This window comes from Panthera tigris, chromosome C1, assembly GCF_018350195.1.
Source record: "Panthera tigris isolate Pti1 chromosome C1, P.tigris_Pti1_mat1.1, whole genome shotgun sequence".
Taxonomy (NCBI): Eukaryota; Metazoa; Chordata; class Mammalia; order Carnivora; family Felidae; genus Panthera; species Panthera tigris.
Genome location: NC_056667.1, coordinates 64,194,595 through 64,208,093, shown reverse-complemented (window position 1 = coordinate 64,208,093; position 13,499 = coordinate 64,194,595). Strand labels below are relative to the sequence as shown.

General features: G+C 38.0%; 1 protein-coding gene across 2 annotated transcripts in view; it reads right to left on the bottom strand.

Annotated features, from left to right (window-relative positions):
• The window catches only part of AK5 (adenylate kinase 5), a 259,867-nt gene that overhangs the window by 193,698 nt on the left and 52,670 nt on the right, over positions 1-13,499 (bottom strand). For both annotated transcript variants that reach the window (XR_006221606.1, XM_007079231.3), the window contains one exon: positions 2,426-2,617. Coding sequence is in view for 1 of the 2 variants with exons in the window: in XM_007079231.3 (XP_007079293.2) it covers positions 2,426-2,617 (192 nt within the window). In the remaining variant the exon portion in view is untranslated. The remainder of the gene's footprint in view (positions 1-2,425; positions 2,618-13,499) is intronic.

Genomic DNA, 13,499 nt, shown 5'->3' with positions numbered 1-13,499 from the left:
TTGTATTTAAATGTTAGTGTTGATTCCTATGAAACTAAGTTAATTAACAAATAATCATTCAGCTTTGCTCATTTACTGGGAGCACAGTATGTACCAGGCAGGTACTGTTCTAGGAATTTGCAATATGTCAGGGAATAAAGTAAAGATCCTTACTTTTTGCTTATTTAGCAGAGTGTCTCGCACCCAATGGTTCTCAATAAATACTTACTAAATGAATAAATTAGGACGGGAAGGTTGAAGAAACAGAAAAAAACTACAGAGAAAAGGAAACATTTGGTTTGACCTATTAACTCCCAGTTTTTTAATTAAAATCTTGATATGCTTGTGATTAATAAAGATGACCCTTTTTATTTCTTGACTCATCTTTAAAAGCAGAAATGCTACCAAATATGCCGTAATTCCAAAACCGAACTATGATCCGCATTCTGAAGGAGGACATGTGATTCAGGATGCAGTACTTGCTCCTTTGTCAGACTAAATTTTCAAATTCTATTCCCCAGAGCTTAGCCTGTGTTTGTGTTCACCACTTTTCAAAAGGTGACTTTCCGAGGCAACTGTCCCAGTAATTAGAGGCGTTTATCTTAAAGCTTATTTGATTTTAGCAGTGAGGTTACAGGCTGTCATCCACATTGTTATTGACTCCCTCAATTAGAGGCAATGGCGTTTCACCTCCATGCAAAATATTAGTAAATTAACAATCCCCACTCTGCATTCATTTGGGAAATCTGCTTTGCTTGTGATGACGAACGTGACAAGCAGGGAGTAATCAGAGACACTCTGGTAATACCTTTAAGCCCTGCAAACATCAATTAAAACCCTGGCTCTGCACTTTGCAGCTGGGGGTTTGGTCTGTAGGGTAAATTTCTTTTTTCATGACACAGGCAGAAGTCAGCATTGGTAATTTACAAGGGAAACAAGGAACAATCCCAACAAAAAATAACCAGAGAAACATCCACCCTGATTTTCTCGAATCTTTCCTATTAATGTCTCTTTTAGACCATAAAATGAACTCTGGCACTGTGAACAATTTTCAGATCAGATTTACAATTCTCTGACATGACAGTTTTGACTCAAAAGCAAATCCTAAAAAATTTTTCTTTACAGTGCTATAAAGACTGCAAATAGATTTTATTCAAGTGTCGTGACTGTCTCAGATCTAAGGGCATCTTAGTCTAATAAAGAGATTTTTTTAACTCAGGAATTGTTAAGTCATAGGATCTCTGTGGATGAGCTTCAGTAGACTTAACTAAAATTTGTAAAAAAAAAAAAATCTTTTGTGCATTTTATTAAGACAGAAATGCATCATTTTCATCAGATTGTCTACCGGGCCTCGTAACCCCACTAGACAAGAATCTCTGGTCTGATGAGAAGGACCCAAGGGCTGGAGGAAGAGTTCTGCTATTTTGCTACCATCCAGCTACAATGGAGCTGCACTGATGTTAGTGTCTTCTTCCCATAAAATGTTTTCTTCAGATGCCCAATGATTCTCTTTGTTTCTTCTATTTTAATACTTAAGTCTCCGATGTTATGAGATCACAATTTGGCTGAATCTTCACCTCTAACTTACTGTATTCTAATAACTGTATTAAGTAATGATTCAGTCTTTTCATTGGTACACTGAGTATCATCAACCACAGAAAAACTAATTATGAAAATATTAATATTAACATTGTTAATGGGGCAAAAAGATCAATGCCTTCCATTTTGAGACAGCATTACTTCTTTGAGCAAGTCAAACACTTAGGAAACTTTTTTGTGCCATTGGAATTTCCTTATGTGGTACATTGTAATAAAGCCTAACTTACAATTTAAGTCTAATATAACACTATGTCAGGTATGTGTTTTTAACTCTATCAGTTTTATCGGGTTTCCAAAGACACAAGAGTTGAGAAGTTGGGAAAGTACTACTTAAAATTATACAAACAAGGGACGCCTGGGTGGCTCAGCCATTTGGGCGACCAACTTCGGCTCAGGTCATGATCTCACCGTTTCCAGGTTTGAGCCCCACCTCAGGCTCTCTGCTGATGACTCGAAGCCTGTTTCAGATTCTGTGCCTCCCTCTCTCTCTCTGCCCCTTCCCCACTCATGCTCTGTCTTCCTCTCTCAGAAATAAATAAACATTAAAATTATCCAAACAATTATTTAGAAATACTTTTTTATTTGGGAGCTAAAGAACTTTAAATAAGGTTAAAATTTATCTTTTTTTTTTGTAAAATCAAACTAAAGTGAAAGTAGTTTCATCATTATGACTTAAAAAGGCAAATCAGGTAAAAAACACTGATTTTTTTTTCCCATTGGATCCTGGAGCACCCAAGAAAAGCCACTTTTTTAAGGTAAAGAGGATTTCTAAATGAGAACAGGTTAATTAGACATCTGAAAGATCATTCCTGTAGTGGGCATGTATGTAAAAGTATAGCTAACTTACTGTCATGATGAGCCCCTTTTCCTGGAAGTATTTAATCAATGGAGCAGCGTTCTGCTTGAAGTTCATTAGTCTCCTTTGGGTAGCTTTCAGATTGTCATCCGGCCGCCCCTGTTGCTCTGCACGCTTCAGTAATCTCTCTTTGAGCCTCTGATTGGCACAAGCCAGGAATACCACCAAGTCGGGAGTACAGATCTGCAAAGAGCATCAAACAAGTAGACAAGCATTCAACACACCAACCAATGCAAGTGAGGGCAGTGGCATTCTGTTGAGGCCATCTTTGGCCCTCTATGTCTCTGCCAGTAGGGCTACTGCTCTATACAAGAGCAGGAGGAGCCATGGTTATTATAAAGGCATACGTTGTTTTGTTGTACTTTGCTTTATTGATTATTAGCAACCTTTTGTCTAACAAGTCTATTGACGCCATTTTTCCAACAGATGTGCCTCACTTCATGGTTCCGTGTCACATTTTGGTAATTCTTGCAACATGTGAAACTTTGTCATTATTACTCTATTTGCTATGGTGATCTGTGAACAGTGATATTTGATATTACTATTGTAATTGGTTTTTTTTTCAATATATGGAATTTATTGCCAAATTGGTTTCCATACAACACCCAGTGCTCATCCCAAAAGGTGCCCTCCTCAATACCCATCACCCCCCTCCCCCCTCCCATCACCCCCCCATCAACCCTCAGTTTGTTCTCAGTTTTTTTTATTTTTTATTTTTTATTTATTTTATTTTATTTTTTTATTTTTTTTTTCAACGTTTTTTATTTATTTTTGGGAGAGAGAGAGAGACAGAGCATGAACGGGGGAGGGGCAGAGAGAGAGGGAGACAAAGAATCGGAAACAGGCTCCAGGCTCCGAGCCATCAGCCCAGAGCCTGACGCGGGGCTCGAACTCACAGACCGCGAGATCATGACCTGGCTGAAGTCGGACGCTTAACCGACTGCGCTACCCAGGCGCCCCTGTTCTCAGTTTTTAAGAGTCTCTTACGCTTTGGCTCTCTCCCACTCTAACCTTTTTTTTTTTTTCCTTCCCCTCCCCCATGGGTTTCTGTTAAGTTTCTCAGGCTATTGTAATTGTTTTGGGGTGCCACGAACCACACCCATATAAGATGGCAAACTTGATCAATAAATGTTGTGTGTGTTCAGACTGCTCTACCCACTGGCCACTCCCTTGTCTTTCTCCATCTTCTTGGGCCTCCTTATTCCCTGAGACACAACAATGCTGAAATTAAGCCATTAACAACCATATAATGGCCTCTAAGTGTTCAAGTGAAAGCTAGAAATGATAGAGCTTAGTTAGGGAGTCATGTCAAAAGCTGAGATAGGCTAAGAGTTAGGCCTCTCGCACTAGTTAGCCAAGTTGTAAATGCAAAGGAAGGAAATTAAAACTGTTACTCCAGTGAACACATAAATGATAAGAAAGTGAAACAGCCTTATTGCTGACATGGAGAAAGTTATGGATAGAAGATCAAACCAGCTACAACACTCCTTTCAGCCAAAGCCTAATCCCGAGCAAGGCCCTAACTCTCTTCAACTCTGTAAAGGCTGAAAGAGATGAAGAAGCTGGCAGAATAAAAGTCTGAAGCTAGCAGAGGTGGGTTCATGAGGTTTAAGGAAAGAAGGCTTCTCCATAACGTAAAAGTGCAAGGTGAAGTGGCAAGTGCTGATATAGAAGCTGCAGCAAGTTATCTAGGTAAGATAATTAACGTAAGTAGCTTACACTAAATAACATATTTTCACTGTAGACAAAACAGTTATGTCCTTGAAGATGATTCCATCTAGGACTTTCTCAGCTAGAGAGAAGTCAATGCCTGGCTTCAAAGCCTCAAAGGACGGGCTGACTTGGTTGTTAGGAGTTAATGTACCTGGTGACTTTAAGTTGAAGACAATGCTCATTTACCATTCTGAAAATTCTAGGTCCCTTAAGATTTATGCTAAATCTGCTCTGCCTGTGCTCTATCAATGGAACAACAAAGCCTGGATGATGGCACATCTCTTCAAAACATGGTTTACTGAGTATTTTAAGCATACTCTTGAGACCTACTGCTCAGAAGAAAAGATTCCTTTCAAAATATTGCAATACACCTGGTCACCCAAAAGCTCTAATGGAAATGGACAATGGAATTAATGTTGTTCTCATACCTATTAACACAACATCCATTCTGTAGCCTATGGATCAAGGAGTAATTTCAATTTTCAAAAAGTCTTATTACTTAAGAAATACATTTTGTAACGCTATAGCTGCCATAGCTAGTGATTCTTCTGATGGATCTGGGCAAAGTACATTGAAAACCTTTTGCAAAGGAGTCACCATTCTAGATGCCATTAAGAACATTCATGATTCATGGGAAGAGGTCAAAATATAAACATTAACAGGAGTTTGGAAGAAGTTGATCCCAACCCTCATGAGTGACTTCGAGGGGGTTCCAACTTTGGTGGAGGCAGTAAACTGCAGATGTGGTGGAAAGAACTAGAGACCTAGAACTAGAAGTGGAGCCTGAAGATGCAACTGAATGGCTGCCATCTCCTATCAGATTTTAACGGATGAGGACCTGCTTATGGATGAGCAAAGAAAGTGGTTTCATGAGATGGAGCCTACTCCTGGTGAGGATGCTGTGAAGATTGTTGAAACGGCAACAGAGGATTTAGAATGTTACACAAACTTAGCTGAGGCAGTGGCAGAGTTTGAGAAGATCGACTCCAATTCTGGAAGAAGTTCTACTGTGGGTAAAATGCTATCAAACAGCATCACATGCTACAAGAAATTGTTTGTGAAAGGAAGAGTCAGTGAAGTGGCAAACTTCACTGTTGTCTTATTTTAAGAAATGGTCGCAGCCACCTCAGCCTTCAGCAACTACCACCCTGGTCAGCCAGCAGCCATCAGTATCGAGGCAAAACCACCCACCAGCAAAACAAGTACAACTTGCTAAAAGCTCAGATGATGGCTTGACTTTTTTTTTTTTAAGCAATAAAGTATTTAAATTTTTTAATGGTTATTTATTTTTGAGAGAGAGAGAGAGAGACATAGAGATAGAGGGGTCGGGGGGGCAGATAGAGAGGAAGACACAGAATCCGAAGCAGGCTCCAGGCTCTGAGCTGTCAGCACAGAGCCCGACGCAAGGATCAAACTCATGAGCTGTGAGATCATGACCTGAGCCAAAATTGGATGCTTAACTGACTGAGCCACCCAGGTGCCCCCAAAAAGTATTTTTAAATTAAGGTATGTACACTGGTTTTTTAGGCATTATGCTACGCGCAATCAGTAGACTACAGTCTTGTGTAAATATAACTCTTATATCCAGGAAAACAAAAATTTAATCTGACCTGCTTCATTGTAATACTCACTTTACTGCAGTGGTCTGGACCTGAACCCACATCTTTCAGATATGCCTGTAGTTCATATAAATGGCATTCCCCAATCCACAGAGCTATTTGCAGTGGCTTCAATATTTCTGGAAAATACTTTTCTAGACTACTTGTCTACTTCTAAATACTTGTCTATGTTGAAACAAGTTTCTAGGTTGAATTAAGAGCAATATAGGCAATGGGGCGCCTGGGTGGCTCAGTTGGTTAAGCATCAGACTTCAGCTCAGGTCATGATCTCACAGTCCATGAGTTCGAGCCCCACATCAGGCCTGTGCTGAGAGCTCAGAGCCTGGAGCCTGCTTCAGATTCTGTGTCTCTCTTTTCTCTGCCCCTCCCCTGCTCATGCTCTGTCTCTCTCTGTCTCAAAACTAAATAAAAACATTGAACAGAAAAAAAGAGCAATATAGGCATAACTTTGCCAAAGATATATTGTAAAATCCCCAATTTTAGAGGGGACATGACTACTGGGCCACAGATATTGTCTACAGTAATTAAGTACTGCTCCTATTAATGTTACTTGCTGTCCTTTTAGAAGTATTGGCTGTATGCAATGCCCAATGCTAAGTTATTTTCTTATGATATTGCTAAACTTTGCAATAATCTGCAAGGTTAATATTATCTCCAGTTTAAGATAAATAAACTGAGGCTCTGAGAAATGAGGTACTTGTCTGAGGTCACAAGGTCAGTAAGGTCAAAGCTGATATTTGAACCCAGGTCTGTCTGGTAGAAGGCCTGTGTTTCTTCTACTATTACTAAGAACCAAATAACCCCAAAGCCTTCACAAGTTTCTGAAAATATCAACAAATGACTTGAAAACAACCTATGAAACAAACGGTTCTTGTTAACTCAAGTACAACCAGTACTGCATTTAAAAGACAACATGGCCATAGAAAATGAATATAGTTTCTTGTTGAGGATGTGACAAGACAAAATGGCAGTTTTGCATAGTGGTTTAAAGAAATGATTCCAATTATTTTTGTCTCCTTACATTTGCATATTATTAGGGCATATACTCCAATAAATATAAAATATGCATATATTACCATACTAATATAGGATGTATGTTATAAAATATACACAAGAAATGCAATTTAAAAAGAATCAGATATAATAATTGTAATTCTAACATTTTTTCCCCACACCACAGTGGTTTGCCGTGTACACTTTAGAGACCACTGGTTGGAAAATGGACTCTGGAGGCTGGAAATATGCACTCCAGTTTTTGCCCTAGGACTTGCCAACTGAGTGATAGGTATATGGTTTAATTTTGTAAATCCTCTGTGTCTTGATCTATCAATAAAGATACACAGACCTACCTTGCTGAGTTACTATAAAGATTAAGTAAGATGATGTATGTGAAATACACAGCACATGGTAAGTGCTCAGTAAATTTTAGCCATGTTTATTATCTCTTGGCTTTCATGAGTGTAGGTTGTCCCGGTTTTCTTTTAACTTTTTGCTATTTATTTATTTATTTGTTTATTTATTTTCTTTGCTCACAGTTTTTCCTCCTTAAGCCCACGAGTGAGTACCTTCCTTGAGGCTTAGATCATGTTTTTAGGTCATGTCTCCAGGTCCTCATTCTCTTCTCATTCTCTCAGTTCTCTTTCACTGCACTTTTCAACTACTACCCTTAGTGGATGGATCCTGAATCTATATTTTCAGCACTGACTTTCAACAGAATCCAAGTCCTGTATTTTCTTTTTTTAAAAAAAAATTTTTTTTAACGTTTATTTATTTTTGAGACAGAGAGAGACAGAGCATGAACAGGGGAGGCAGAGAGAGAAGGAGACACAGAATCTGAAACAGCCTCCAGGCTCTGAGCTGTCAGCACAGAGCCCGATGCGGGTCTCAAACTCACAGACCGTGAGATCATGACCTGAACCGAAGTCAGACACTTAACCAACTGAGCCACCCAGGTGCCCCCAAGTCCTGTATTTTCAAATGCTTTATATGATGGCTCTACCTGTAAGTCTTCTTTTTTTGGGGGGGGGGTAGATATTTTTTTTAAAGATTTTTTATTATTATTTTAGAGAGAGAGGGAGTGAGCAAGCAGGGGAGAAGGGCAGAATGAGAGAGAGAGAGAGAGAGAGAGAGAATCCCCAGCACGCTCCACACTCAGTTTGGAGCCCAATGTGGGGCTGGATCCCACGAGCCTGGAATCATGATGTAAACTGAAATCAAGAGTTGAATATTCAACGACTGAGCCACCCAGGCACCCTTCTACCTGTAAGTCTTAATGTTATTTGTGGTTTAGAAAGGCCAAAATCAATCTCAGCATCTTTTTCCGTAAATGAAATTCCTAACCTGCTTATTTAATCAATTAATTAATTAATTAATTATATTTTTATGGTATTTTTTATAGTAGCAACACTACTTTCCTAAATCTCTTAGTTAGGAGACTTAGTATCATTTCTAACCTTACTCATCAAAACTTTCATGTCTCCAAGCTATCAGCACTGCCTATGGATTTGGTCTTTGAAATACCACTCAGACTCCCCTTCTTTCAGTTCCCACTGTCGTTGTGTAAGCCACACATTAGCATAAGTGATTAAGAGCATGAATTTTAGAATCAGATCATCCTGAATATGAATCCAGGATCTGCCATCTATTAATTTTTGTCCTTTGAGCAAATGGTTCATTTTCTCTGAGCCTCAGTTTCCTCAACTGTAAAGTACAAGACTCTCTATCTTTGTAGTTTAGTTATTTCTTAATTAAAAAAATAACTGCTAAATAGCTTTTGAAAAGTCTTAATAATTTAGAAAATCACTTTATAATTTTGGTGTGATATATGACAAAGAGATTATCTGAAGTTAAAACCTTTATTTTATCAAATATTATATGGGAAAATTTATGTTTAATAAAATCGTTGGTAATATTTGGCCTCACTCAACATAAAAAATGACATTCTTTTAACTTTACTTTAAATAAATTATATTAGGAAGAAGACAATTTTGACAAATAAAATATTGTATTATGCTTGGTTTGGTCATGATGTATATGAAAATATGGAAAAATCCTGAATTACTAGCTCAATATTAAATGCAGAGAAAAACTTGGCTTTTTAAATTCTTGCATTTTGTACTGAAATTCTTGTATTCTGTATTTAAACAAATGAAATGGTTTACTTTAATATATTTTGTGTTTTGTTTCAGACTACAGTGTAAGTGCTTCTCCCTACATAACACAATGAAGTAATGGATAGACTCATATATGTAATCACCATTGTATTTTGTCTTTTACTCTTAGGTTCTGAAATATTAGAGACAGTTTGAAATTTACGTAAGACTTTTTCAACTTTGAATAAAATTGCATTTTTTTAATTAAAAGACTTAAAAAAAACAATTTTAGGGGCATCTGGGTGGCTCAGTCGGTTAAGCACCCACGTGTGAGCAGGGAGGGGCAGAGAGAGAGGGAGACATAGAATCTGAAGCAGGCTCCAGGCTCTGAGCTGTCAGCAGAGAGCCCAATGTGGGGCTCGAACTCACGAACTGTGAGATCATTATCTGAGCCGAATTTAGGCACTTAACCGACTGAGCCACCCACGCGCCACAACAGTAGCCCATTTTAAAGGAAAAAATATTTGAATTGTTTATGTTTTTTTCCCCAAATAGAAGAAAACACCACTCTATTCCAAAAGATGTGAAGTCCTAGAAAGTTTTCATAAAATTCACTTGTGAAATGTTGAAAAGTATCACCAAACAAAGTGTATCTTTGGCATACTTTTTCTTGCCCTAGGTTCTCAAAATATAGTTGCTGATTCAATGAATGAGTGAATAAATTAATCTTTGAGAACAAAAACTCAGATACTACCTTTGTCTACATGAAAGTAAGCTTCTCAATTGTTGATAGTATTTCTCCTAATGAATCAACTAAATCAATTTTTTCCCTATAATTATATACACATGTGAATCTTCCTCTGTCCATTGACTTAAAGTCCCTTACCTAAATGATTACTCTGTTAAAAAGGACTTGTGCCTGCCTTTGATAAGCAAAGACATATTCACCAAGTCAAACTGCCCAGTGAGCTTGCTTTAAACTCCCTGTTCCTGGGGTGCCTGGGTGGCTTAGTTGGTTAAGCATCTCACTCTTGATTTTGGCTCAGGTTATGATTTCATACACAGTTCATGAGATTGAGTTCCGCGTTGGGCTCTGGGCTGACAGTGTGGAGCCCGCTTGGGATTCTCTCTTTCTCTCTAGGAATAAATAAATAAACTTAAAAAAAAAAAAATACTCCCTGTTCCTAACTATCAGTACTTTTGACTGGCCTATTCTTTATGAAGATATGTCAGAAGGCCTACACTCCGTAATTCAGATCACACTGTCAGAAACCAGGAAGCAAAGTACTAAAGACATAAAATTTTTAAAAATTTTTCGTAAAAAGAAAAGAAATAGAATATCATAGCTGGAACACAAACTGGATTCACAGAAACTAAAGGATGGAAAAAAACTTGGGAGGTTATCTGACCCAGATTAATGCCAAACCTGTAATTATTTCCACAGTCTCTTGACAAGTGATTTTTAAAGTTGGGCATTTGAACTTGAATGTTCTTGCGAGCATTTCTTGGGATAGGCACCTAGTAGTTATGAGGCAGCCCTTTTCGTTATGGGAAGGCTTAATAACTGGGAAGTCCTTTCTAATATTGGGTTCAACTTTCCTTCCCTATTCTGCCTACAGCGAAAATGTAAAACAATTTTTTTTTTTTTTATCCATTAAACATTTATTGAACACACTGCATTATCACAGAATCTAGATTAGGTCGTTATAGGAAAAAAGGATAGATAACTGTACTTCACTAACATTTAACACGGAAATACTTTCTGGGCAGAGCTTTAAACAGACTAGGGGACTGGGGGACAAAAACTGGAATGGGTCCCACCATGGAGATGTTCTAGAAACTACTACTACTACTGCCCCCTTTTGGTTGGACTCCTAAAGGGCTATATCAGAGTATGTGTGAACAAGCCTCACAGGACTAAATCCTTTTAGAATCACCCCAAATTCTCATTATATTAGGTGATTAAATGTATTCAACAGCCAATTAGGCATAGCTGAAAAGAGAACGAGGGAACTAAAACAGCAGAAGAAAATATCCAGAATGAAGCAAGGGGAAGTGAGAGGTAGGAAAAGTACAGAACATAGCAAAAGAGAAATATAAGAGAATGGTTAGAAAGTTCTAGAGTAAGAGAGAAAATGAAGAAGCAATCTTTGACAATATAATAGCTAAGAATTTTCCAAACTCACAAATAATATCAAGTCTCAGATTCAAGAAGCAATCTAAAAGCCAAGCAGAATAAACAAAAAACTCAGATCTAAGCATATTATAGTAAAACTGCTAAAAGTTTAGAAAGACAAAAAGACCAAATCAAAACAAACAAACAAAACCTTTAAAGCAGCCAGAGAAAAAGAAACGAAAGATTCTCTTCAGAGTAGCAACAAAAAACAGCTGTATTTTCTTTTTTTTTTTAATTTTTTTTTTTAACGTTTATTTATTTTTGAGACAGAGAGAGACAGAGCATGAACGGGGAAGGGTCAGAGAGAGGGAGACACAGAATCCGAAACAGGCTCCGGGCTCTGAGCTGTCAGCACAGAGCCCGACGCGGGGCTTGAACTCACGGACCGCGAGATCATGACCTGAGCCGAAGTCAGCCGCTTAACCGACTGAGCCACCCAGGCGCCCCAAACAGCTGTATTTTAGAAAGAAACAATGAAGCTAGAAAACAATGAAATGCTATCTTTAAAGTGTCAATACAAAATAACTGCCAGCCTTGGTTTCTATATGCAATAAAAATATCATTCAAAAATTAAGGTAAATGCAGATATTTTCAAACAAAAACTGACAGAATCCATCATCAGAGATTCTATACTAAAATATGAAAGAACATTCTTTAGGTAGAAGGAAAATTATCCAAGATAGAAGTTGTTCCAGAGGAACAAATGAAGAACAATGAAGTGGTAAATATATGGGTCAACCTAAATGAATAGTGACCATATAAAAGAATACTAAAAGTATTTTGTGGTATTTAAAAAAAAGATTAGTCATGAGGCAGGGACATGAAGTTCAATTGTTTTAAGGTCTTGTTCAGGAAGTGACAGAAATACTGAATTCTATGAGACATTAAGTTAAGGATGCGTGTGGTGATCCCTAGAACAGGTGTCAGCAAATTTTTTCTGTAAAGGACCAGATAATGAATATTTTAGGCTTTTCGGGCCACATGGTCTTATAGCACGAAAGCAGCCATAAAGCTGGCAGTGGGGCCTGGGGAGAATCTACAGGAGGAGGGCAAGCCAATAAAGTTACAGTGTCCAGTTAGTCCTTGGGACCCGCAACTGGGACCTCCATCCTTCTGGGCCTTCTGAGCAGCATGTGTGAGGAGCCTCTGTCCACCAGATCCTGTCCCCTACTGGCCAAGAGTTGCCCCTGGCATATCACCTCCCCCATACTTTCACACTGTGTATGGGTGAGTCCCTGGGCAGGAAGCCAGACACACCCAGTGAGTAATCACACATTACAATGGCACGAAACTGGTCACAGCAGCAATGGTCAAGTAAAAGGTGGGCTGCGAGAATATAAGATAGGGCATCAGAGGTACTTGATACAGTTGCACTCTTGAAATAGAAAGATACAGAAATGCTAAAAGCAAAAGGATGGAAAAAACATACCATGGAAACATTAGCCAATAGAAAGGTGGTAAAACTATACAAATATCAAACCCAATTTGACATTTAACCGGCAAAGGAAAAAATAAACTGAAAGTATCGAGGAGAGTGGACTTTGAAAGTTCTCATCATGAGAAAAACAGGTTTTGTAACTATGTATGGTGATAGATATTAACTGGATTTATTGTGATCATTTGGCATTTATAATTATGGAATCATTATGCTGTATACCTGAAATGAATTAATGATATGCCAATTATACCTCAATTAAAACAACTGAAAAAAATAAATAAAATGCCTAATAATATGTTTCCTACCAAAAAAAACAGGCAAAATAAACAGACATTTCTTAAAAGACATACAAATGGCCAACAGGTACATAAAAAGGTGTTTAGCATCACTAATCATCAGGCAAATGCAAACCAAAACCACATCGAGATATCACTTCATACCTGTTAGAGTAGCTATTACCAAAAGACAAAAGATAGCAAGTTTTGGGAAGGATATGGAGGAAAGGGAACCCTTGTGCACTGTTGGTGGGAATGTAAATTGGTACAGTCACTGTGGAATACAGTACAGATAGCCCTCAAAAAAAAAGTTAAAAATAGCACAACTTCATAATCCAGAAAACCCACTTCTGGGTATATATATATTAAGGAAACAAAATCAATATCTCAAAGAGATATCTGCACTCCCATACTTATTTAGCTTTAAAAAAGTAGGAAATCCTACCATCGTGACAACATGGATGAATCTGGAGGACGTTATATTAAATGTAATAAGCCAGACACAGAAAGACAAACACCGCATGATCTCACTTACACGTGGAATCAAAAATAGTCAAACTCACAAAAGAAAACAGTAAAACGGTGGTTGTCAAGGGCTGGGTGGAGAGGGAAATGAGGACATGTTGCCCAAAACATACAGGGAATCAGTTATGCAAGATGAGTAAGTTCCAAAGATCTCTAGAACAGCAATGTGACTATCGTTAACAGTAGCAATTAATATTGGTACAATTAATATACCTGAATTTTCGCTA